At 35.0% G+C, this 25,207-nt stretch overlaps 1 protein-coding gene across 3 annotated transcripts in view; it reads left to right on the top strand.

Annotated features, from left to right (window-relative positions):
* GALNT13 (polypeptide N-acetylgalactosaminyltransferase 13) overlaps nt 1-25,207 on the top strand; it is a 446,823-nt gene that overhangs the window by 238,323 nt on the left and 183,293 nt on the right. For all 3 annotated transcript variants that reach the window (XM_045575393.1, XM_045575392.1, XM_036421744.2), the window contains exons 5-7: nt 20,570-20,736; nt 21,379-21,586; nt 24,378-24,548. In XM_045575393.1, the coding sequence (XP_045431349.1) occupies nt 20,570-20,736; nt 21,379-21,586; nt 24,378-24,548 (546 nt within the window). The remainder of the gene's footprint in view (nt 1-20,569; nt 20,737-21,378; nt 21,587-24,377; nt 24,549-25,207) is intronic.

The raw sequence follows: 25,207 nt of genomic DNA, 5'->3' as shown, positions 1-25,207 counted from the left end.
AGCCAGGTCCCCTTTCCGGTAACACCCTGACTTTCATCAGTGGAGTGAGTCTTCATAGTCAGCCTGGGACACTGACATTCCGCCAGGATTATATTTACTCAGTTTACTCAGAGGTTTTGAACAGGTGATTCCCTAAATTTCCTACTATCAGCCATAAATAGAAATGTGACAGCAATCACTTTTGTTTCTTCAGTCTTCAGACTTTCCTCTCCTCCTGACTCTTTTCTCAGCATAAACGCCCCTCAGTTATTTCTATCACACAATCAGGTAAGCAAAGTTATATACAGGAAATATGCCCTCTCTTGACCTCACACCTCCTCCAGATGATGCACTATTTCTCACTTTTTTTCTGAACAAACTTCTAGAAAAAGTCATCACTGACTGTCTCTACTTGTATATCTCCAATTTATTACTCCATCCAGTGTGATCTGGTGCCTGTCCCCAGTTTGCAATTCCTCTCACTGGGGTCACAGAGGGCCTCTGTGCTGGGAAATTCAGCAGAGTCTTCCATCCTTCTCTAAGCGCCACTGACTATGCCTTCCTTGAAATCACATCATCTTAACTCTTAACTTATCTAAATTCTCTCTGCATTTTTTTTTCAAGGCTCCTCCATGAGTTCCTCTTTTACCTATCATATTCACTCTTGACACTCTTTTTCATCTCTAATTACAAATTTTGTGAACAATCAATTGTCTGCTGAAGATTTCCCATTATCTGCTTAACATTTGACTAACTCCAGTGCTGCAAAATCAAACATTTTATCTTTTGATTTCCATATATTTTTAATCTATCAAAGTCAACCCTTAACCTAAAATGATGAATAATCTCTCTTTTGCCTCTCTCATACCAGTTTCTCTGAAGGTATTGCTCATTTCTAATAGTGATTCTTGGAAACCTGGAGTCAGATTGTACACCACTAGCATGACTCAAGTTCATTTTTATTATTTCAAATCATCTTACAAATAAGCCACTTCAGTTTCTGCATATAATGAGCTTAAACCCCATCCACCCAGTTCTCTTCCCAATTGAGCTGTCTTCAGATGGCCATGGCTTTGGGATTTGGAGCTATCAAAGTGTCAACATAGCTCTGTGGTCTCTGGCCCTGAAGGTGTCATGTTCCCTGATGATGCAGAAGAATACCACTCCCCACCTGGAAAGTGAGAATTCCTAGCAGAGTTTGTGGTTTGCTGAAAACTTAGAGCTAAAACCTTCAGTCTGTGTGCATAATGACTTCTAGATGCCCACACACTGAGACAAGAAGACCCTTGGCAAGCTAATTTCTGACAATTGAGGAATGAGGAAATGTCTCACTTACAGCATACTCAACCTTCAGGGCAGATCTGGGATGGTGAGACTTGAAACTTAAACTAATTCGGTGTTTTCTTTAAGAAAAATAATAAAATTTTAATTATAAAATTAGATACAGATGATTATAAAATTAGATACAGATGTTTAAGCTTCTTTATAGTACATCTGCCTCTGTCCACTTCATTAACTTTCTGAGTCATGTAGACTCAACAGTTCCCCCATGAATGAATACATTCCAAGAATAAATGTTATAAATCAGCCATAAATGAAAATTTTGAATGTATAGTTAAAAGAAAACTTGAGATAATTTGTAGTGATTACAAAGTAGAATAAGAAATCTAAAGAAATTATTAGGCTTAGTAAGAATCTTGGAGCTCAAAAAACTGAAAAGAAATTAGTTACTTGATGATTTATCAAAGAAACGAATTATCTACTTTCCAGTACTTATATTCTCTAAATTACTCAAAAATAATTTCTTCCAGATATCAAACTCTTAAATTAGTTTTAGTTCATTTCTTTATCTCAGATCTTAAAATTATATGTGTGAATATATATGTGTGTGTACATATATGTGTGTGTGTATGTGTGTGTGTGTGTGTGTGTTAATGACAATAATAAAGCAAGTTCTAATATAAGTAGTCAAGACTGAATCATTCTCATCACTATGTTCAAAACTAGTGCCTTTTTTATATTAAGATTTTATGAAAATTAACTCTTTGACTTAGTATTTCACCTAATTGAACTATTTTGTTTTGCAGGTAAGTACTTCTTTAGATGGTTGGCTTGAGTTTGACTTTGTTTTCTAACATTGGAATCCATAATGTACCATTCGAGGTCTCAGAGAGGACTGACCTTAGTATGTAACAATATGATAATCACAGCTGCAGTCATTTCTCCTTGGAGAATGACAAGCAATTCTACAATATGTGTGGTTTTTAATAACTGATTCCAGTGATAACTCATTTCTTCCTGCAGCATGTGGAAAAAGGGCTTACAGTTCAGACACTAGCTCTATTCACTACTTGTGAAACCTTTCTTCTGACATGGAAACATTCTCTTTAAGAACACGAAGATCGACATGAAAATGAAGTTAGTTCTATGTTCTGGCTAAAAACATCTCTTGTTTTTCTTATTTTAGAAAGTCCTTTGTTATGCTTTCTCATTAGTGTTTGAAGTAGAGCACTCAGTGTCTTTCCTCTTTCCTAAGAGGTCACATTACTGTAGTTCTCCAAGACGGACTCTCCCCAGTGTTTTCCCATAATAGTTTGCATTTCCTGTATAATTGTCTCAATTCAAGTAGTGTTTGTTGTATTGAGAAACATTTAAAATACCATGTGTGACTTCTTTTTTTTAGTACCTCAGGAGCATTACTATTTTAATCCTTTTTCTCCACTATTCTCTATATACATTTAATCTATTCTTGCTTGCTTCCTTTGTAATGTATAGGTTTATCCCACTCTCCCTAGAAAATAAAGCATTAGGTCTATAAATCCTATATAGAAAACATTAGTTAAATCAAATATTTACTCTAGATACATTAAAATCTCCCAAACAGTGCTATCATTAATTCTACAGTGAGTTATATAAATTATTGGTCAAAAAAGAAACATTTCACAGCTTTTCTCATTAGTACTGTTGTCTCAATGGAACTGCATATCTAACAGACAACATCATGAAAGATGAAAGGAGTTTTAATAATAAGGGGGAAAGATAAGGACAGACTATATGAAAATGAAAAAAAAAGTACCTTGTATTCCATTAATCCCTAAAATGATTTTTAATAAAGCACTGAAAGACCTGGCCTGTTCCTTTTGGTTTTGATTTATTGTTGTATGCTTCATAAGAGATGAAATGTGTAAGCATTTGTCTTTTATAGGGAAATATCCCCTAATAGTTTCTGGACACACTGAGGAGGCAAGGTCACATTCAGGGCATTCAGTGACCTAGATTCGGCTCACAACAAAGCTACCAGGTATTTGTGAGACTTTTGTCAGGTTATTTTCTATGTTGATCAATTTTCCCATTCATAAAAGTAAAGGCATTAATTGGTCTGTAAAGCACCTCCCTTCTCTGTGATTCTATGGATATTATTATACATAGAGTGTAAAATAAGGGAATAGAAAATGTATACTCACACATAACTTTGTCCATGGTGGCAAGAAGCATGGTGTCTTAAGGGTCCTGGTTTCTTAGTATGTGCCATAGCCGATATCTGTAATTTCCCCTTCCTCTATGCCAGCTTTCACCTCTTCTCCCCACATCACTGCACCGAATGTCTCTGTGGACATAATTCTACAGAAAGGAAATTGGGTTAACTGTCCAGGGAATAAGTTACAATGCTGGTACCAGAAACCTAAGCCATCTGGAAACTAATGAAACAGGGGTTGCAATGAGAAAATAGATGCTAAACCTACCCAAGGTGGTTATCTCTCAGGAAGAGAAATTAAAAAAAAAAGAGTTAATGCACATATGCTGTCCCCAAGCACAGACTGGTTCAGCAAGTGGAAGTGCATGGAGTAGGTTGGATTGGCAAGTGAGTATCATGAAGTGGTAGAAGCTGTGGGCATGTACAGGAGAGAGAGGCAAACAGTTCTCTCTCTCTCTCTCTCTCTCTCTCTCTCTCTCTCTCTCTCTCTCTCTCTCAATGTCACTTTATTTAAACAGGGTGAAAGGACAAAGAACATGTTGCTTAAATAAGTCATAATGAACACTAAATTAAGAGATTTGTCCAGGTCTAGTCCAGAGCTTATATGTAGCAAAGAAATAATTGATTAAGTATGGATTTGTTAAATCAAAAACTATAGTTTTTAGTTAATTTATTTGAAGGTAACATTTAAAATTTACTTAGCATATAAAACTTACAAAAGTCTCCACATTTAAGTATTTATTGTTTGTTTTTATTTATTTCAGAGAGGAAGGGAGAGGGAGAGAGAGATAGAAACATCAATGATGAGAGAGAGAGAATCATTGATTAACTGCCTCCTCACACCCCCTACTGGGGATTGAGCCCACAACCAGGGCATGTGCCATGACTGGGAATTGAACCCAACCTCCTGGTTCATAGATGGGTACTTAACCACTGAGTCACGCTGGCCTGGCTCCCCATTTAAGTATTTAATCAGGTTGTCTTAAATCTTAAATATGAGTTAAAAGGGAAAGCCATTATACTGATATTCAAATTATTTTTCAGATTTTTAAAATAAAGATCTAAAAATTTTAATAAAGAAATTAAGTAAACAACCCAGGCTGGTTTATCTCAGCCCTTGACTGAAGGATCATGGGTTTAATTCCAGGTCAAGGGCACTTACCTCAGTTGCAGACTTCATTCCTGGCCTCCCAGTTCAGGGTTTGTCCAGGAGGCAACCAACTGATGTGTTTCTCTCACATAGATTTCTCCCCCCCCCTCTCTCTCCTTCTCCCTCCTTTTTACTCCCTCTAAAAATATCAATGGAAAAAATATACTCAGGTTAGAATTTTAAAAAAATAAAAAAATAAATTAACTAATCACGTACCATGTTTTAGACAGCCCAATACACTAGATATCAGCACTATGCAAAGTCTGCTGTGCAGATACTAAATCTATTTGGAAGTAATTATATTCACTATTTCTCTTCATTATGTAATTATAGATGGGTAGTTGCTCTACTTTGCTGGAATTCATTACTTAATTTTTAATAAATCATTTGGAAATTGTCTTAGTACAGGTAAAAGTATTTATCACCTAGATTCTCATTCTTCAATAATAATGGCTGCTCTTAACTAGCATTACATTGAAATGAAGAACAGATGCATTTGACATTTTGATATTACATGCGGTCACTGAAGCATGATGTTCGATGTTACATTTAGCAATAACATTTGAGACTCAGGGCATTCATGAAGTGTTCATGATAGGAAGGGCTGAGTTGACACATAGAGATTGCATTGACTTCAGTTATTCATTAAAATTCAGAAAATGCTCCAGAATAAGGTTGTTCTTTATATATTTTAGGTAAAAAGAGAAGTTTACACTGTTCTGTGTATGTATAGTGAGAGAGGGATAGAGAGAATGAAATATATACTATATGTTATCAGGGCAAAATACTTATATGGTTAAAAAGAGCAGACAAGTTTAAAAAAAGAGCATTTTCAGGCAGCGGTTAATGATGGGTAACGGAAACCACACAAAGTGAATTTGATTTGTGGGCAAAAACTTTATTGCAAATAAATTTTTTGCAGTTCTGATAATGTTTTATATCTTAATAGGAGTTTAGGCTACACAGATGTCAGCACTTAACAAAGCTTAGGAAATGCACACTTAATATTTGTGCATTTCATTGTATTTAAGTTTTACATTAAAAGAAAAATGGACTTAAGATCAAATTCTAGTTAATAAGCATGATGCAAAATATATTGAGGAGTTTGAAATTCATTAAAGTAATATGGGTAGAGGGCCTCATAGGAGAAATAAACATGACAGAATAACAAGGGAAGCAACATGACAGAACTACAAGAGGGAACTAATCCTACCAGACATTAAAACATAGCTCTATAATTAAAACAGCTTAATAGTGGGCCATAGATAAAGATGCAAATAGAATGAAACAAAAAGTACAAAGATAAATGTAGGAATAAGTGGAAGTTTAATATATGATAAAAGTAACATCTCAAATGACTGTCCTAGTGCTGATAGTGAGGCTGGGTTAGTCATTTGGATGTGTCTGTCACACGTCAGTGATTCTCTCTTTCTCCTCTCTCTCGCTCTCGCTCTTGCTCTCTCCTCTCCTCCCACCACCACTTCCCTTCCTATCTGTACTCAGTGGAAACTAATGTGGAGATAAAAAAGTATTTTTTATTAATTAACTGGGTGTGGAGAAAAGAGGAATTTATGATTCATACAGTCTTAACTATTACTTAATTCAGCAGCAATTAAATCTTGTTATTACTCTTTGTTATTTTAAAATTTTTATTTTAGTAGTTAGTGCAAATTGATTTCTATGCTTTAATTTCTTCACTTATTTTATACATGAGACTTTGATTTTAATTTTGTTATTATTTATGGATTATATATATATATCATATATGGTATTTAAGTTTTATATCACATGAACAAGGTGTTATTATTTATGGTTTTAATATATATATAATATATATATAATATCTATCTATCTATCTATCATATATGGTATTTAAGTTTTATACCATAGAAAACAAGGTGTAATTTTCCCTGTAGCATTTCTTTAATGTCAAAAATGTATGATATTTAATTTCAGCATATTATTGAGTATAATCTATATTGATTTATATATAATGATTTTAGAAAAATATAGTTATAGGTGGATATGTAGATATATAATGCTTTATAGTAAACAAAACTAAAACATTGTCTGTGCCAAAGTAAAAAAGAAAACACACACTAAATTCTCGGATAGCCCACATACTTTACTCCATACACAGACTCTTCACATTGACCACATTCCAATGAAGTGTAATGACCTGCCTAAGTTTTTCCCCACTATTCATTCTATCCCCAATTCTTTGTTTGTTTGTCTGTTTGTTTGTTTTTTTGTTAATCCTCACCCGAGGATATTTTTCCACTCATTTTTAGAGAGAGTGGAAGGAATGTGATTGGTTATCTCCCGCACACACCTGACCGGAGTCAGGGAAGCATCCTGCAAAGGAATACCCTGGACCAGATTTGAAGGGCCACTGAGCCAAACTGTCTAGGGCCATATCCCCAGTGCTTAATCTAAAGATGAAGCGGTGCCTCTGGAAACAGAGCGAGTAATCTTTATATCCAGGATAATTCAGTGGTGTCTAGGCTTAGGGCATCCCTGTAGAGTTGTCTGGAGTGTGTGCAGCACAAAGACATCCAGCTGAAGGGCTGAGTGGGTGCTCTTGCTTATGAGGCTGTGCACTTTGCTGAGTGGCTATTTCTCACTGGAAGAAAGAAGGCTTTTTTTTTGGGCATAAAGGTCTAATATGCTTTTAAGTCTGTATGGCAAGACTCCACTGTTCAGAAGGGATGTATTTTTCTAATCACACAAAGGACAGTATAGTTGTATGATGGCCCTGATTCTAGTTCAACAAGCCCATTCATATCTTGCTTGATCCTACTGCCTCTCTCAGTTAACATATTGATCCTATGATCGAGCTCCTATGTTATACCTGATTCATGAACTGTTTTCTGAGCTTACATATCAGTATCTTGGCCCTAATAAAAGCAGAAGCCTAGTGTCTTCATGAGTGAAGTATTTTCTCTCTCTGAACATACAGGTACTGTGTTGTTCTATTTCTGAATTCATCATCTGGAGTTGGTCCCTTTATCTGATACTAGGCCCCACAAATATCATCAATTTTCTTCTACTATATTTTTATTTTGCTTGTTTAGGCACCACCTGGCAATGCTTTCGCCCCTGACCAGCACCAGGCTATTCTTGACATAGACTTTTACTCTAAAAGCATTATCAATAACAATTCTCTCCAGAGACAGAACTTCACTTGACCAGTTTGAACTTCCTTTTATTTATCTATAATTCCATCTTCCCTCAAGAATGCATGATTCATAATCGACATGTTGCTCAGTGTGTGTGTGTGTGTGTGTGTGTGTGTATATATATATATATATATTTTATGAGTACAGTAGTCCCAATTATCCAAGAGATCATCTTCTAAGACCTCCAGTGGATGCCAGAAACCACAGAAAGTACTATGCCTACCACCTTCCTCCCCCCATATATACAAAAGAAAGTACTTTATGGCTTCTATTTGGCATATCCAAATTGCTAACATACATCACTGCTCTTCTGCTCTGGGGTAATTATTAAGGCAAGTAAGATTTACTTGGACACAAGCCCTGTGATACTGCTACAGTCAATTTGATAACCGAGAGGACTACTATGTGACTAACGGGCAGGGAGTGTATACAGCATGAATGAGCTGGATGTAGGGATGATTCACGGCTGAGTCAGGAATGAGCTGCATGGTGAGAGATTTCATCATACTACTTGAGTGTGCAATTTAAACCTTATGAATTGTTTATTTCTGAAATTGTCCATTTAATATTTTCAGGCAGCGGTTAACGATGGGTAACGGAAACCGCACAAAGTGAAGTCGTGGGAAAGGGAGGACTGTTGTAAACAAAGACTTAATATTCAAAGACATCTATAGCTAGATGGTTACAGCATTTATTAAAATAAATATATAAGACATACTGAAGTTTAGGAAAGTGAACAGTTGACTATCCTTGGAGAAAATTTGATTTCATAGGGAAGGTTGATTGAGCCTTACCAGGAAGGATAAGTGTGTTATTCAGGGAAGAAAGCATTCCAAACAGGAGGAATTCAGAGATAGAGAGAGATACCTGTGTGAGAGAGAGCTTTGTTTCCTGCAGGGACTTTGAGATGTTCAATATTGTTGAAAAGTTAAATGCCACTGAGAGGAGAAGATTACATGAGTGGTGCTGAGCTGTATCAGGAGGAGCCTTTGGATTACAGCTGTAGGCAATGAAGAGCCATTGGAAACATTTTAATAAAGGAGAGGCTGTTTGGATCTTCACTTAGGTCTCCACTGAGGAAGTTATACTTTTGGCATCAAAAATGTTCTACAAATGCACCACTGTATTGACTCCATGACATAACTTAAAGAAGAGGCGGTTGGTCTACAAAGAGGATACAGAAGGGAAGAATAAGAAAGATACTAAAGGAGGCATTATCAGGATTCTGTGACTCATATTGAAATCACCATCATAATGTTAGCATCTAAGTTTCTGGCTTTGAACCTATGTGGCTGGTGGCTTCATTATCTTGGAGAGGTGAAACACATGAGAGCCCTCTGGCTGGTGTGACTCTGGTTAAATGTCAACCAATGAAGCAGGGTGTCATGCTTTGATTTTTGGTTAGGTCACATGCCCAGGTTGCAAACTCAATCCCCAGCAGGAGACATGCAAGAGTCAGCTGATCAATGATTCTCTCTTATCATTTTTGTTTCTATCTCTCCCTCTCCCTTCCTTCTGAAATCAGTAAAAATATATTTTAAAAAACACAGAAAAAACAAACTTGAGGCTAAGGATGATGAACTGACTTGGATAAGCCTATCAATGAAGGCAGAAGCAAAGCCTGGTCCAGATTCCAGAATTACTGATAAAAAAATTTAGTGTTAGTTTTTTTTTCCACTAACAAATGTAAGAATTTAAATGTATAAATGTAGTGAGTAATTTTGTTGCAAAATACTTCCACTACAGTTATCACATTCAATAAACACATTTATTTTAGACAACTCATTGTTATATACTTTCTTAACTCTTTCATGAATTAGTTACATTCAGAGGTCACTCACAGAAAGGGAATAAGCTCATAGCCTTGTGTTACAAAACAACAAAGGTCACAGCATTTACTTGAATGTCATTCTTTTACTTTTAGCTACAAAGTTGATTTACATCGTTAATTTCTAAATACAGGACGGTTCTTCACAATAGAAAGAATATATAATTTGCTTGTATCGTACTTATTTTTATGCCTTAAAAAAGATTGTTTAATAACTGTTGACATCATGGAAATAACTCCAATGGGACTATATGATTGCCATTTATTTGGTAGAAATTACATCTATGATGTTTTAGTTTTTAATATAAACCAGATGTCAGCTGAGTGTACTCAGTCTATTCAAGATGAGGTCAGTTTAAAGCCCAAAGGAATTATCTGATGAAGTCCAGAGCTCTTCCTACAATAAAATTTATTCAACTTCCTCAGTGGACTTAGGATTTTTTAGTAATTGATTTTGTCACTGCTTTGTCCATTTCTCATAAAGCAATCCAAATACTAAACCTGGCTTCTTTCTAAAATTAGAGACATAGTCATGCAACCACTAGTGCAGTGCATTTGAGAGTAGGGCAGACTTGATGAACAATAGGAGAGTTGGGACTGCCTTACAACATTGTAGTCCAACATGAACTTTAGACAGAACTCATCTTTAAAATATCCTCCAGTTATCACAACACTGAAGAAAGTCCACTGGCTACTCTCAGCATTGTGCTTGCTTATCACCTCTCTCTACACCTTTTTATTCCTTTCTTTACTGTACCTCACCTCCTTTACTGTACCAGCCCATCCTATTATAGCAAAGCAAAGGCTCCTCTCTTCTAATTCAAAGCAGTTAGACTTTGTTTCCTGGGATTGCATGTCTTCAGGCTCCTGCCTGCCTCTCCGGATTCCTTGGCTAGGAATTCTCCATAACAAATAATGTCTAGGAATTCTTAAGAGGCAAAGAACCAGATAGAACTGCAGCTTTTGAAATCTAGCTTCCTCACTTAGAAGCAAGCTACTTAACTGATCTGAATAGCAAGATCTTTATTTATCAAATGGGTATAATAACATAACTAGTTCATAAGGAATATTACAAGGATTATCAACTGCTTACTTCACAAAAGTCCACCAGAATAACCACCAGCTTGTCAGTTCTAGAAGGAGGCTATTTATATAGGTGGATGTTTATAGAGATTGGGGTCTAGGTCTAAGTGGTTTATGACTGGTTTTTCAACATAAAAATTTTATTGGGATTAATCAAGTATATGATGGAATAATTTAGGATTGGTGAGTAGAATGAGGTTGGAGTCTTGAGGTGAATTGATAAGCAAGAAGTTTGTCTCGTTAAGATATATTGTTTTGAGCAATTTATGTGTAGATTGGAAGTTCTGAAAGCATACATTAAAGCTATTTATAAGTTTACCAGAGGCTCAGTGCACAAATTCCTGCATCAATAGGGTCCCTCAACCTGGCTTGTGGGATTGGGCCAAAACTGGCTCTCTGACATCCCTCCAAGAGTCCTGAATTGTGAGAGGGTGCAGGCCAGGCTGCAGGACCCCACCAGTACACAATAGGGACCGGGAGGGACCATAGGAGGGCTCCAGGGTATGTCCAGCCCATCTAACTCAGTCCCGATCAGCTGGACCCCAGCAGTAAGCTAGCCTACTGGTCAAAGTGTCTGGCCCCTGGTGGTCAATATATGTCATAGTGACTGGCCAACTGGTTGATTTTCTTCCCCCTGGTGGTCAATGCATATAATAATGAGCAGTTGAGCAGCCTTAGCATATCATTAACATATTATGCTTTGATTGGTTGAATGGATAACCAGATACTTAGCATATTAGGCTTTTATTATATAGAATAGCATTGTCATAGTCCTGATAATTAACCACTGAGGCTCAAATGGGCTGGCCCATATAAAATATATAGTATAATGAATACATGTATATATAATATAATATAATATAATATATATATATATATTACAATGACTATATAGTACAATGAATATAGTACAAAAATATATAATATAATGAAGAGTTCAATAAATGTTTGCCACTTAGTACTAGCTTTCTTATTATGTTATTGAAGGCTGGTGCACAGATTTGTGCACCAGTGGGGTCCCTCAGCCTAGCCTGTGGGAATTGGGCCAAAACCAGCAGTCTGACATCCCCCGAGGGTGTGAGAGGGCCAAAACCAGCAGTCTGACATCCCCTGAGAGTGTGAGAGGGCCCTCTGCAAAGTTGTCACTTGGCAGCTCTCTGCACTAAGTGTCTACCCTGTGTTGGTCAGTGTTGGCCAGTCACTTAGCCATATATATATATATATATATATATATATATATATATATATATATATATTTCTTAAATCAGGGTTTGAATGCTGGAGGATTGGGCCTAGCTCTGGCTGAGAAATCAAGGTTTGATAATAACCCACAGGAAGCAAGTAGTGGTGGGCAGTCCCAGCTTTGGTTAGTAAGTAGAGAGCTTATGGATATTCAAGGCAGGGCAAGAAGCAAAGACCTCAGCAGGCGGACAGAACATCATTCTCTGAGCTCCTCCAGCAGAAAATAATAAGCAGAGACTAAGGTAAGCAAGAAGGAAGATTTAATAGTGGGCAGCCACAGCCAGCCAAAGAAATTTTAGATTAGGGCAATAAATGATTTAGAAGGACTACAAAGAAAAGATGATGGACTTTTGTTCCACATTGCTACCTTGGACAAACAAGTAAAGCAGTTCTTAAGCCAGGAAGGTCTAGACGCCACATCTATTATTGAAACTGCTTTGGAAGTGAAGAATACAGTGGAAACCTGACCACAGGAACTAAGTATCAGAGACAAATTATTAGAACATGGCCATGGTCAGAATCCTAGCAGAAGCAAGGTGGACCCAAATAACATATGAACCTTATCTGTATTTTATATAGTGTTTCATAATAAAAGGATAGTGTGATGATAAGTGAATTTCACACAATTCCTTTATAATTTTGTTTGTTTTCCTCAAAGTTCATCTAAAGTAGGTATGGCAGCAGTGTTACCCAAATTTAGGTGATGATAAAACTGAACCTTAAAATGAGTCTGTTGCCAAAACCAATTTGGCTCAGTGGATAGAGCTTCGGCCTGCGGACTGAAAGGTCCCAGGTTTGATTCCAGTCAAGGGCATGTACCTTGGTTGTGGCACATCCCCAATAGGGGGTGTGCAGGAAGCAGCTGATCAATGATTCTCTCTCATCAATGTTTCTAACTCTCTATCCCTCTCTCTTCCTCTCTGTAAGAAATCAATAATATATATATATATATATATATATATATATATATATACACACATATATATATGTATATATATATTTTTTTAAAGAGTCTGTTGTCAGATCCTAAAGGGCAGAACTGAGGGGCACACATAGGTTTTCCAGACAGAGAACTTGCTCCAGTATGTGTGAATAGGAGTGATGTTACTTAGGTTTGAGTGATGTTATAATAGAATAATTCCTAGACCGATTTTCTTACACTCTGTCCTGTTCCGATCCCTAACTCATTTATTTGCCCTGGGCCTAGAAGACTAAATAACAAACCCAACTGAAGACATGAAAAAAAAGAAAGTGGAAAATGTAGTGTTTCTACACCTCTAGTTCAGATAATAACAAAGCAGAGTTACCACTGGGAAGTTGATCTGATGATTCATACAATAGCCTGACTGTGAAGTTATATTTCTCAACTCCTTATTAAATATATTTCGTGACATGCAGAATGCTAGATCTTGGAGAGGCAGAGATAAATAAGATTAATCTTCTTTCTTCTTTTAAAGAATCCCTTAGTCCATTGGATAAGATAGATTGATTATGAAAGAGTAAAATAAGGCTATAAAGATTGAGGCATGTATGCGCTATAGAATTGTGAAAGGAGGCAGAATCACTCTTTGTGGGGTTAGGGAACAATAGAGAAATTACCTGGCTCCCCGGTTCTCTTTCCTCCAGTTTGTTAATCTCTCTCTGAGATCCTTGTGGCATATTTCAGACAGAAGCCAACAAGCAAGAGAGTCTTGGAAGCACATCACCAGCCCAATAATTCTCCCGCCTCACCCACCCACCCAAATACGTAGAAGAAAACAGAAGTAGCAATGAGTGGCTTTAGTAGCAAATTGGCCAAGGATGAATACAGGGTCTACCTGGATTTTAAAGTAAAGTTGTTTGGGAAAGATGGATAAAATCTGATTTTTAAAAAATGAATTATGGAAGCAATTATAACTTATTGGAACTTATTTTTGAAAGGTTTAATAAAATGTAAATAGAAATCAATATATAGAAACCCACACACAAAATTAAATGCTTCATTTTTATGAGACCCCAAGCTGTTTAATGATTATGAAAGAACCAGTTTCCTGTTGCCAAAGTCTTCTTTGCATGGATGTATTGGAAAATGATGAAATTTCTCTCTGTACATATGAATGTTAATGATTTGGAAACAGAAGCCATGCGTAATTCTGCAACATTCAGTGCAATTCCTATAGATTTTAATAATAAGAAGGTTATAGAGGACTTGTATTGTAAATATTTTTAATTATTGTTATTAATCTTCTTTGATTGAGGTGATAAAAGTTAACCACTAACTCACTGAACAACAATCCAACAAGTCATCAAACTACAGTGTTGACAGCCTTTGTTTGTAGTCTTAAATGGATTATGTCTAACTAAACCACTGTGTAATTATGAATCTTTTTGTCCATTTTTCTTTTTATGATGTGGCATATTATATTCAGTAGCTTATCTGAAAACAATAGTATGGTTCTAAAAAGGATAAAATTAAACTGTAATAGTCTGTATTCCTGTAATATGTACGTAACCAAAGGGAAAGGTGGTAAATTAGGTACACTATATCACTGTATTTTCATGTTCCAGACATAGGAAACGTGATTCCATCCCTATATCTTCTTGAAAAGAGAATGGGTGGATTTATTTGTCATATATTTATAAATCAACAGCTGATACAGAGAAGGCCTGACTGACATGTGACAGAAGAGATTGTAAATTAAGTAGAGAAGACTTTCTGAATCCAGGGTTTATAATTATAGGAAAATATGACATTCATTTAATCTGCTATAAACATAAACAGATATTAACCTTATGTATATTATTTTATAATGTTGATGTAAGCAAAAAGGTTTTCTTTATATACCTACATATATATTGATATATATGTAGGTATATAAATATATTTATATATAATATACTTACATAAAAAAATGTTATTATTTTTTTTGTAAAATCCAGAATATCTGTTCATTAACTTTTGGTAACAGTTTCCAATTTTGGCTGTACATTCAAACATTCAAATCCCCGAGGGAGATATATTTTAAAATCCCATTACACATGACCAACCCAGACACTGAAATCATAATCTCTGTTGCTGAAATTCACACATCAATGTTTTTGTTTTTTTAAGCTCATAGGATGATTCTAATTGCAGCCAAATTAAGTGTCACAAATATATCATTACAGAATTAAAAGGAAATAAACTTTCACTTCAAGCATTAGAGATTTAGCATGTCATACTATGGTGTAAATATGAAATATTGCTATGATAATACTTACGATTTTCCTAGAATACCAGATTTCAGGAACTTAATTGGACTAGTAGGCATCAACTACTCCTTCCAAATTGATGAAAATTGCTAGTGCAGTCTGCTACTTTTACTCTCATTGTGCTCCCACCAGAATGTCAATTTGTCCATCTCATTTATATGTTTATATAAGAGAAAAATTAATCTCTTGATAAAACAGAGTGCTAAAAGAGTATTTGGTCTGTATGTACATAATTTTAATGAAAGTTGATTTTTTATGCTCAGTTTTAATGAAATGATACTTGGGGAAACGTTATTTCTCTCTCTTTTTTAAAAAATTGATTTCAGAGAGGAAAGAACAGGGAAAGAGATAGAAATATCAATGTTGAGAGAGAATCATTAATCGGCTGCCTCCTGCACACCCCGAATGGGGAGCTAGCCTGCAACCTGGGCATAAGCCCTGGCCAGAATTTGAGTCATGACCTCCTGGCTCTTAGGTCGATACTCAACCACAGAGTCATGCTGGCCGGGCTTATTTCTCTATTTCATTATATATATATTTATATATTTTTTTTGAGTGTAAGATTAAGTTATATTTTTGTATGATTTAAATGTGTGGTTTTTTTCTAATTTTTCAGACACCAGTAAATGTTTAATATAGCATACACCCTGGGAAAGAAAGCATTACTGTTACTAGTATTAAATAATATATTACTTCATTATTATCATTATTATTAATTTATGACCCAGAATATTGAACTAGCTCTCAGACTTGAGACTTGTATTCTATGAAATCAAGATTGGAATTCTTTAGCTTTGAAAACCCTTTCCAATTCCAACATTTGGAGATCAAGTAATATCTAACACTGATTCTAGATTATATACTTTATTCTTATCATGTAAAATATATAAAACCTGAGGTGAATAGTGTTGAAGTTATTCTTGTAATATTACAAAGAAGAAGTTGTTTGCCATCTGTCAGGGAGAAGAGAGTATTAGAGTTTCAAACTCTATGAGCTTAGAAACTAAATATATTAAAAAACAAAACAAAACACTAAACAACATGGTAAGTACTTTTTCTGTACTAAACAAAAAATTATATTCACCTGTTCTAAGATATGCATTTTGAATAGTTTTATAGTCGATGGTTAGTTGCAATCATTGTCTACCATTTGGCAGTTGTTATGTAGCGACTATATTTTAAGCTGTGTGAACATGGCCGTGGCTGTTCATATAGTCATGCTTCAATGAAGTTTTGTGTGCTGATTATACTACATATGTAGAATTGTCATCTGACATTTCTTCAGATAGATGACAATAAGATTCTGTTGGGGGGAAAAGTTATTGTCTGAAAAGAAAGGTAAGGAGATCACAACAAGAAGTAAAATTCTATGATGAAGCAAATATTTATTGTTAGAACAATTCTGTATTTTCTTGCTAGTCAATAGCTGACTGATTTATATAACTTTGCTTCTTATCATGTCTATCAGGGATCAACAGAGGGAATATCACTAGAGATCTTATTAGAAATACAGAAACTTGGGCCAATCCCAGACCTACCAAATCACAATCTGCATTTTCTCAGGATTCCAATTTAATTCCTTCACACTTTAAAGTTTGAAAACACTTTACAGTACCAAGGAAGATACACAAAAAACATGAAGCTGATTTCATATTTTGTTATTGAGATAAGTGCTAATGATGTCTTTCATATGTTAAGCAATACAACCTAAAGCAAAGAGAAAACCCTTAGAATAGATGGCAGATGATTAATGGCCATGACGTTGAGTGTCTTTTCAAATGTCTATTGGCCATCTGTATGTCCTCTTTGGGATGAGAATGCAGACTGGTACAGCCACTGTAAAAAAAACAAAAAAACAACACTATGGAGTTTCCTCCAAAAAGTAAAAACGGAACCACCTTTTGAGGTGAATAGTGTTGAAGTTGTTCTTGTAATATTACAAAGAAGAAGTTGTTTGCCATCTAGTGATCCCACTTCTGGGAATCTATCCAAAGAAACCAGAACACTAATTTGAAAGAATATATGCACCCCATTGTTCATTGAAGCATTATTTACAATTAGCCAAAATTTGGAAACAGCCAAAGTGCCCATCAGTAGATAAATGGCTTAAAAAGCTGTGGTACATTTACACAATGGAATATTACATGACAATAAAAGAGAAGGGAATCTTTCTTACCTTTTATGACATCAGGAATACACCTAGAGAACATTATGCTAAGTGAAAAAAGCCAGTCAGAGAAAGACAAATACCATATGATCTTACTTATATGTGGAATCTAATGAGCAAAATAATTCAACAAACAAAATAGAAGCAGAAACATAGATTACTGTTGTTACTGATTCATTAGCAATAATGACAATATTCATAGAAATTTATGTCCAGCCCTGCTGGTGTTGCTCAGTGATTGAGCATTGACCTATGATCCAGGAGGTCACAGTTTGATTCCCGGTCAGAGTACATGTCCAGCTTGCAGGCTTAATCTTGGGGGCATGCAGGATGTAGCTGATCAATGATTCTCTCTTATCATTGATGTTCTATCCTCTCTCTCCCTTCCTCTCTCTGAAATCAATAAAACATATATTAAAAATCAATGCCCAAACCATTTTAAAAGATTATTCTATGGTATAAGCTTTATTTAAGTGTTAAGTAGATTCTAGTGATAATAAACATTATGTCACAGTTTATTTGAAAAGAATAATTATTTTTTCATTTTTTAGTGGTACCTAAAATTAGGGTGTACCTTACCATAGGTGAAAGAATAGCTTTGATGAAATACAGGCAATAATACCAGTTCAGTGTAACACAAATCTATCAGAAACAATGATTATCCTAGCTCTTGCTGATGCATATATACCATTGCACTTGAGGTAATTAGATAAACTGACATAGAAAATGATTGATGTGTATAACTTAAGAATTATTCTATAATTTTTATTGTTATACAAAGTTTTCTTTGATAAATAACTTCACATGGGAACAAGAGGAATAATTAATAAAAACATTGTCCATATTTTATGTTTATGCTATATTTAATAATGATAGTGTAAAGGTTCTGTAAGTATACATAATAGCTGCATTAATAATAAATTAGGTCAATATAGCTTTGTCACATATTATGAATAAAAAGTTAACATTTGTGAGTGCATTTTTTAACCACAAATAGAAGATGATATGAATAGTTTAGGAAGGTAGATCCAAGTGTCTGCTTTTTATTTTGACCTTTTAAATGATCTATATTAACATGTCATTCATATTTTCTTTGTTGGCATCTAATATAGTGTACAAAAATTGATTTAAATTTCATCACTTTATTATAAATGATACTGAGTAGTCTTTATAGCCTATTATCCTTGGGTTAAAGCCAGTTGTCATTGACTGTTAGATTGCTTTCTGCCTGCATTTCCAGTTTTACTTCTTTATTGATGATGATGATGATGATGATGATGATGATTCTTACCATCCTTTTTCCTTAGCATGCCGAAAGAGATGGGGTGTGATGAGGCTGAAGAATTGAGAGTTGAGGGAAATCATGGAGAGAACCATTCTTACTTATCAGGATGACTTTCTAAGTTGATATAGTGCTGAGCTGCCTGGGGTTACGAGTTAGTTGATGAAGCACATAGAAACTACTTGAATCTTGCTGGCAGAATGGGAAGAGATGACTATGAGTCAAACTACCTTTTTGCACTACATTTTTCTTTTCTTGTATGCCCAATATCATGTATTATGGGTGTTTAATGTTTTACAAATAAATATATGATGAAGGAAATGTATATGCATATAATTTTTAGTTCAAGTATAGGTACATTCTTGTCTGGCTATATTGCAGGAGACTTCACTGAGCAGGTGAAATTTAAACTACTTTAAAAGAAGGTTAAACTATCAGTAGATAGACAATCAGTATTTGTTTTATTATATGCTTTTAACTCCCACATTTTATTGGATTTTTTCGCATTCACCCATGAATGAGACTAATTATAACAATGCTTGTTTTGTGTCATGTATTAAGTTGTTCATGAGTGGCAAGAAATATTGGATTCATTTTATTTGGTGGAATGATTTTATTTCCATAGCTCTTCAGAATATTTTATATGAAAAAATAATTAAGGTAAATAAACTTTAATCTCGCTATGGATACCCAGGGACTTTTTTTTTTTTAATTCTATAATGATGATGTAAAATCACATGACAGAAATGTCTGAATGTTGACAAGTTCGTGGGGGTAAGAAACACCTGCATGTTAAACTTCTGATACTAGTAGAGCAGTATGCATATTATTTATCCAAATGTACCTTTTTTAATTGATTGCCTGAAAAGTAAAATCTGGGTTGCTTTGCAAAAGCAAAGTTAATTTTTTCTTTCAAGACATCGAGTTCTAATAGTAACAACAATTATGGATGCGCTTCAGGCACCAGCAGCATCTGAATAACATGAAAGTTTTCTTAAAAATACAGAATCTATGGCTATATAACCCAGACCTGTTGAATAAGAATGTGCATTTTATTTTATTACTTTTTAATATTTTTAAATTTATTTTAGAGGAAGGGAGAGGGAGAGAGAGATGGAAACATCCATGATGAGAGATAATACTATTAATTAATTGGCTGCCTTCTTTATGCCCCACACTGGGGATTGAACCTTCAACTCAGCATGTGCCCTGACTGGGAATCAAACCCTGACCTCCTGGGTCATAGGTCAATGCTCAACCACTGAGCCATGCCCGACAAGCCAGAATGTGCATTTTAACAGAGCCCCACTTCCATTAAAGTTTGAGAAGTGCTGGTGGCCTATTCTCTGTCCTGATCTCAGATTTGTTTATGTAGCCCTAATTGAGAATCTATACAATACATCCTGGCTCCTGAACTTTTCCAACAAAGGAGACGTGGTTCCTGCCATTCTCAAGCAGAATGGAAAGCATGCATGGCTAGATTTTGGAATAGAAAAATAATCTGTTTCACATGCTTCAAAATTCTGTGGATGTATGCCTTTTCTGTGTTCTCATGACTTTTTGAGCTTTATACAATAATTGTCCTTTTTTCAACAATGAATAAAATTACATCCACTAAATGAATTCAGCTGTCCCTGTTGTACCTGGTCTCCCTGTTGATAGTCTCAGAATGTTATTTTAGCTTCCTTAGACTAGTGGAAATCATGCTGCTTGGTTCCCTGCAGGAATTAAAATGAAATATTAGTAATTGTGCATATTTAATTTTCAAAATACCAACTGATTACTCACAGCATTTGTAAAAAGGAAAATTATTGAGGATGTGCATGAAATATTTCCTTAATAAGGTACCTTTGAAGTCTAAAATTGTGCTATCATGGATATTTTCTTATTCCAGCAATCAGAATAAAAAATGAATTATTTATTAACATATCTTTCTTCTTTTCCCCTTTTCAGATGCAAGACGAAGGTCTATCCTGATGAACTTCCAAACACAAGTGTAGTTATTGTGTTTCATAATGAAGCTTGGAGCACCCTCCTTCGAACTGTTTATAGTGTTATAAACCGTTCCCCACACTATTTACTTTCTGAGGTCATCTTGGTAGATGATGCCAGTGAGAGAGGTATAAATGTTTTTCTCACATATTTTCTTAAGTTAGAACACTTATTATGGTCAAGAAGACAGCTGGGAAATGATCTGTATTTTCCTTGTAATTATACTAACCCTGAAACCACCCCTCATCATCAGTGCATTCCCATCAATGTGTCTAGGCAATCCCAGCTCTAGAGACAAGTAACTAATTATTACAGTTCCTCGCATGATTCCATTGGGTTGTTACTAACCCAGGAAATCTGCCAGAATGACTTTCAAAAGACTTCCTTTTCCCCCCCAACTCAACTGCTCATATGATTGGATATTTATATGACTTTATGATACTTGTCTTTTTTCTTTTTTAGTTCAGGTAAATGCAAAATAACTTACTGAAGGAGCCTGCATGTGCCAGCATGGCTTAGTTTCTCCATTAGAGTTTGACGTGTTAATTTTCTATTTTATCCTTATCTTTGTCAGCCAAGTGACAGGTTTTAATTACTGTACATTAATGTACTCATGAAGTCTCTATCCTTCATGTCACCCACTGCAAAAAAATGTTCACAGGAGTTCACCACCATTTCTGTGTGTTGAGTTTTCATCTGGGCAGTGGTATCACTACGGTGTCTTAAAACAGTTTCAAAACTTCCTGATAAGTTTTTATTGCACGTTACAGATTTTCTCAAGTCGACATTGGAGAATTATGTGAAAAATTTAGAAGTGCCAGTAAAAATTATCAGAATGGAAGAGCGCTCCGGCTTAATCCGTGCCCGCCTTCGAGGAGCCGCTGCTTCCACGGGGCAGGTCATCACTTTCCTGGATGCACACTGTGAATGTACTGTGGGCTGGCTGGAGCCCTTGCTGGCGAGAATAAAGGAAGACAGGTGAGGACTCACGTGTTCTCTCTGCCTGAGTGATGACTGAACCTGCCAGGACAGTGCTGGCTTTCCATCAGAACATCTCCTCCAGGTTGCTATTTTCAGGTGTATTCCTAGCTCTTAAAAACGCTGTCCCCACCTTTCTCACTTAATAGTGCTGAACATGAATATCTGATTAAGAAATAGTCAAACGATTCAAATAGTAAACATGTTGAATATTCATTTTTAGGGGAAGGAAATCAGTCTAATTGGAAACAGTACAATTTTGTAAATTACATTTGCAAAGCACCTTATTGTATCCTCACAGCCGCTGTGTGAGGTAAGTAATGTAGATATTCTTACTTGTACCTAATAATAGGGAGGAACACATAAATTAAGTAGCTTGCTCCAGTTTTTGGAAGTAATTCAGTTGTTCCTATTCCTAGACTAGTCTTTTTTCTACTAGGTCAGTGGTCAGCAAACCTCGGCTCACGAGACACATGCAGCTCTTTGGCCCCTTGAGTATTCTAATGCCACTTCTTCAAAATAGACATGCCCCGGCCGAAAACTGACTTCTGCACATCGACCACAAAGTGCCCACAATTGGTATTTTGTGGAAGAGCCACACTCAAGGGGCCAAAGAGCCACATGTGGCTCCAAAGCCATGGTTTGCCGACCACTGCGCTAGGTCAATGTCCTTATTCAAAGTCTAGTTCAAAACCACCTTCAGGATCTTAAAAATAAAGCCACATAAATTCCACATACATAAAACATACAGAGCATAGCTATAAAAAAATGCTTAATTAAACAACATTGCCACTTTGTGCATAAGAGCGATGGAATCTGAAATATTAAATGTTACGTGTAGAAATTAAGAACCTCCTGATTACCTGAAATCTCTTTAATGATGAGGCTATGAGGTATGAGCTTTTGCTGAAGATATTCATAAACATTGGTGATTAACGAGTGTAATTCCCAAGCACTTAGGAAGACAACCATGTTGAATACTGTCTGATGTAAAAACATAGTATTATATACATCTTGCTTGCCAAGTAAGTTCACCTGAAAAAGAAAGATCTTTCTAGAATTGAAGTTTTTAATTAAGTACTCAAGACCAGGGCTGTGTAGTGTGAGCTAGTCCAGCTATATTGCTTAAATGGAAAGATTTAATACTGGCCACGAAGATGGATGGATTCTGCCAGTAAAAGGAACCATAGCAGTTGAATAAAGCAGTAGGAACCTTTTAGTCAACTGCATGTAGTACACAGCTAATAACATTTTTCCATTCTGTGTATTGTAGAGTACTCACAGGAGGGTGAGAATGGCAAAATAAAATGAACTTGAAACATCATAAATGCATTTTTTGGCAACATTCATACATTATGCTGCCTTTTAAAGCATGTTTCATATTCAGCTTAGAGAGTTTTTAATAGAATATTTTTTTAATATGGTCATGTATAGATCATTTATTTTTTAATCTAACAACATATTTAAATTATATTTCTATGTAATGAACTCGACTGTTTTGTTCTATTTGTGAATTTGAAAGTTGCCATAACTAGATAATAAAGTCCTGTTTGAAGTTATTAGATTTAATTTCATCTTCCTACAAATTAAATTACTAAATTTAATAAATAAAGAAAGATATTGATTTTGTAGGGACCAGTGTTACCAAGAAGTTTTTCTAAGGGTAGGTGAATTCTACTGACTTCAGAAAACACTAGTCTTTTATTAATTATGTGGAATATAAAACAGACTCAAAAATAAGTATTAGTGATGTAGGTGTTACCAAAGCAGAATAAATGATGGACAACACTTACTTGCTTTCCACATCTATGTGTGATTCAAGAGCATATTTTTATGTTTACCTTCTTACCAAATATGACAAATAAGTTCTGCTCTACTGAATTAGCTACAAGCGAGGCAAACTTGGGTGGAAGTATGCATTTACTGTGGAGATGACACAAGTTTGATACTATAATAAGACATATAAGCTGGGAGCATGGGAAGGCACAACATGAGTTAAAAGAGTACCTATTGATCTCCCTTGGCGAACAATTCATTTTACCTAAAAAGCCACCATTAAGAACCCCAAATCTCCTGGCTTTTTCTCTTCAAGAAAAGGTGGATCAGGATATAAACACCAGAAATTGAAGTTGGTTATCTTTCTGTATCTTAAAAGATGTAGATAGTTACTCTTAAGTCTAGGATAATTCACTCAGAAATTGTCATATACGTAATATCTTTCATGGGAAACATTTATACTGTACTGATAGTTACTATTTTTATTATTATTTCTGTTTGTTAGTTTTTTGTTATTTGTTCTTGTAATAGATATTTTCTCCATAAAGATTTTCATAAAACTATCTCTTTAATCTTATGTAACCCCTCTGAGATTTGAACTACTAGATCTAATTTGCAATCATCCATTCTCCACTCTCTGTATGCAATTACTTTTCCATAAAAAAATATAGTTAAAATGATGCATAGTATTAAAGCAGCTGTACTAATCACTCTGTGGGAAGAGGTTTTATGAATAATAGACCATGTCCATCCTGCTGATTTAGTACTTAAAATGTTTTTGAAATCAGCTTGAAGATCAATCACTATATCTGATTAGATTATACATGGTAGTATAAAGTTGGCTGAAGGAAGATCTGGTAAAAGGAAATAATCCCTTAGAAAAAAGGACAAAATAAAATCATATTAATGTCACAAAATAGTTAAATTTCAACACATCAACTGTATTGAGTTGGAAGAAACACCTGTAGCACTTAAATTATTATTTATGTGTAAACTGGTTTCACTTCTTCTGCAGGAAAACAGTTGTATGCCCCATCATTGATGTGATTAGTGATGATACCTTTGAATATATGGCTGGGTCAGACATGACTTATGGGGGTTTTAACTGGAAACTGAATTTTCGTTGGTATCCTGTTCCCCAAAGAGAAATGGACAGGAGGAAAGGAGACAGAACATTACCTGTCAGGTATGTAGATGCTATCTTCCTAGGTTAACATGTGCGTTCCTGTAATAATTCAGAAGTATTATAAATTTGTGTTCTAATTTTTAAGTCTTTAAAAGTCAGATATTTTCCTCCATACACACATATGTGTCATCATCTTTTACACTATTATCTAAGAATCAATGGCTATATTAAACCTGGTTTAAATTAGCATTGGGAGAAGTAGCCAAATTTCTTTTGAAACTTTGTATATCCTTATATTAAAAATATATTTATTGTTCATTTTCTGTGTGACATATATGTACTAGCCTTGCCAATTAAGGTAGATATATACCTCACCAAAATGTATATGTGTTATAGTACAGGTGTATCCAAAATTAAAATAATTTAAGAAATGTTTTAGTAAATATTCTAAATTTACTTGAAGAGCTATCTTCCAGGCAGACACAAGAGAAATATCCATTTAGTCAATTTTACTATATTAATAATTATGAAGGATTTATTTGTTCCAAGTCATTGAAAATAGATACTTAGTTTGAAATATTTACTCATAAAATACGTTTTCCTTAATAAAAAATGAGAAATATATGCATCTTTAATTTTCTAGATAGTAATTGCCTACTTTATGAACATAAAATTGTTACCTACTTACTTTAACATATCATTGTGTACTTCTTAACTGC

This window comes from Pipistrellus kuhlii, unplaced genomic scaffold (assembly GCF_014108245.1).
Source record: "Pipistrellus kuhlii isolate mPipKuh1 unplaced genomic scaffold, mPipKuh1.p scaffold_m20_p_7, whole genome shotgun sequence".
Taxonomy (NCBI): Eukaryota; Metazoa; Chordata; class Mammalia; order Chiroptera; family Vespertilionidae; genus Pipistrellus; species Pipistrellus kuhlii.
Note: the sequence above shows the minus strand (reverse complement) of the source record. Positions and strands in the feature narration are given on the sequence as shown.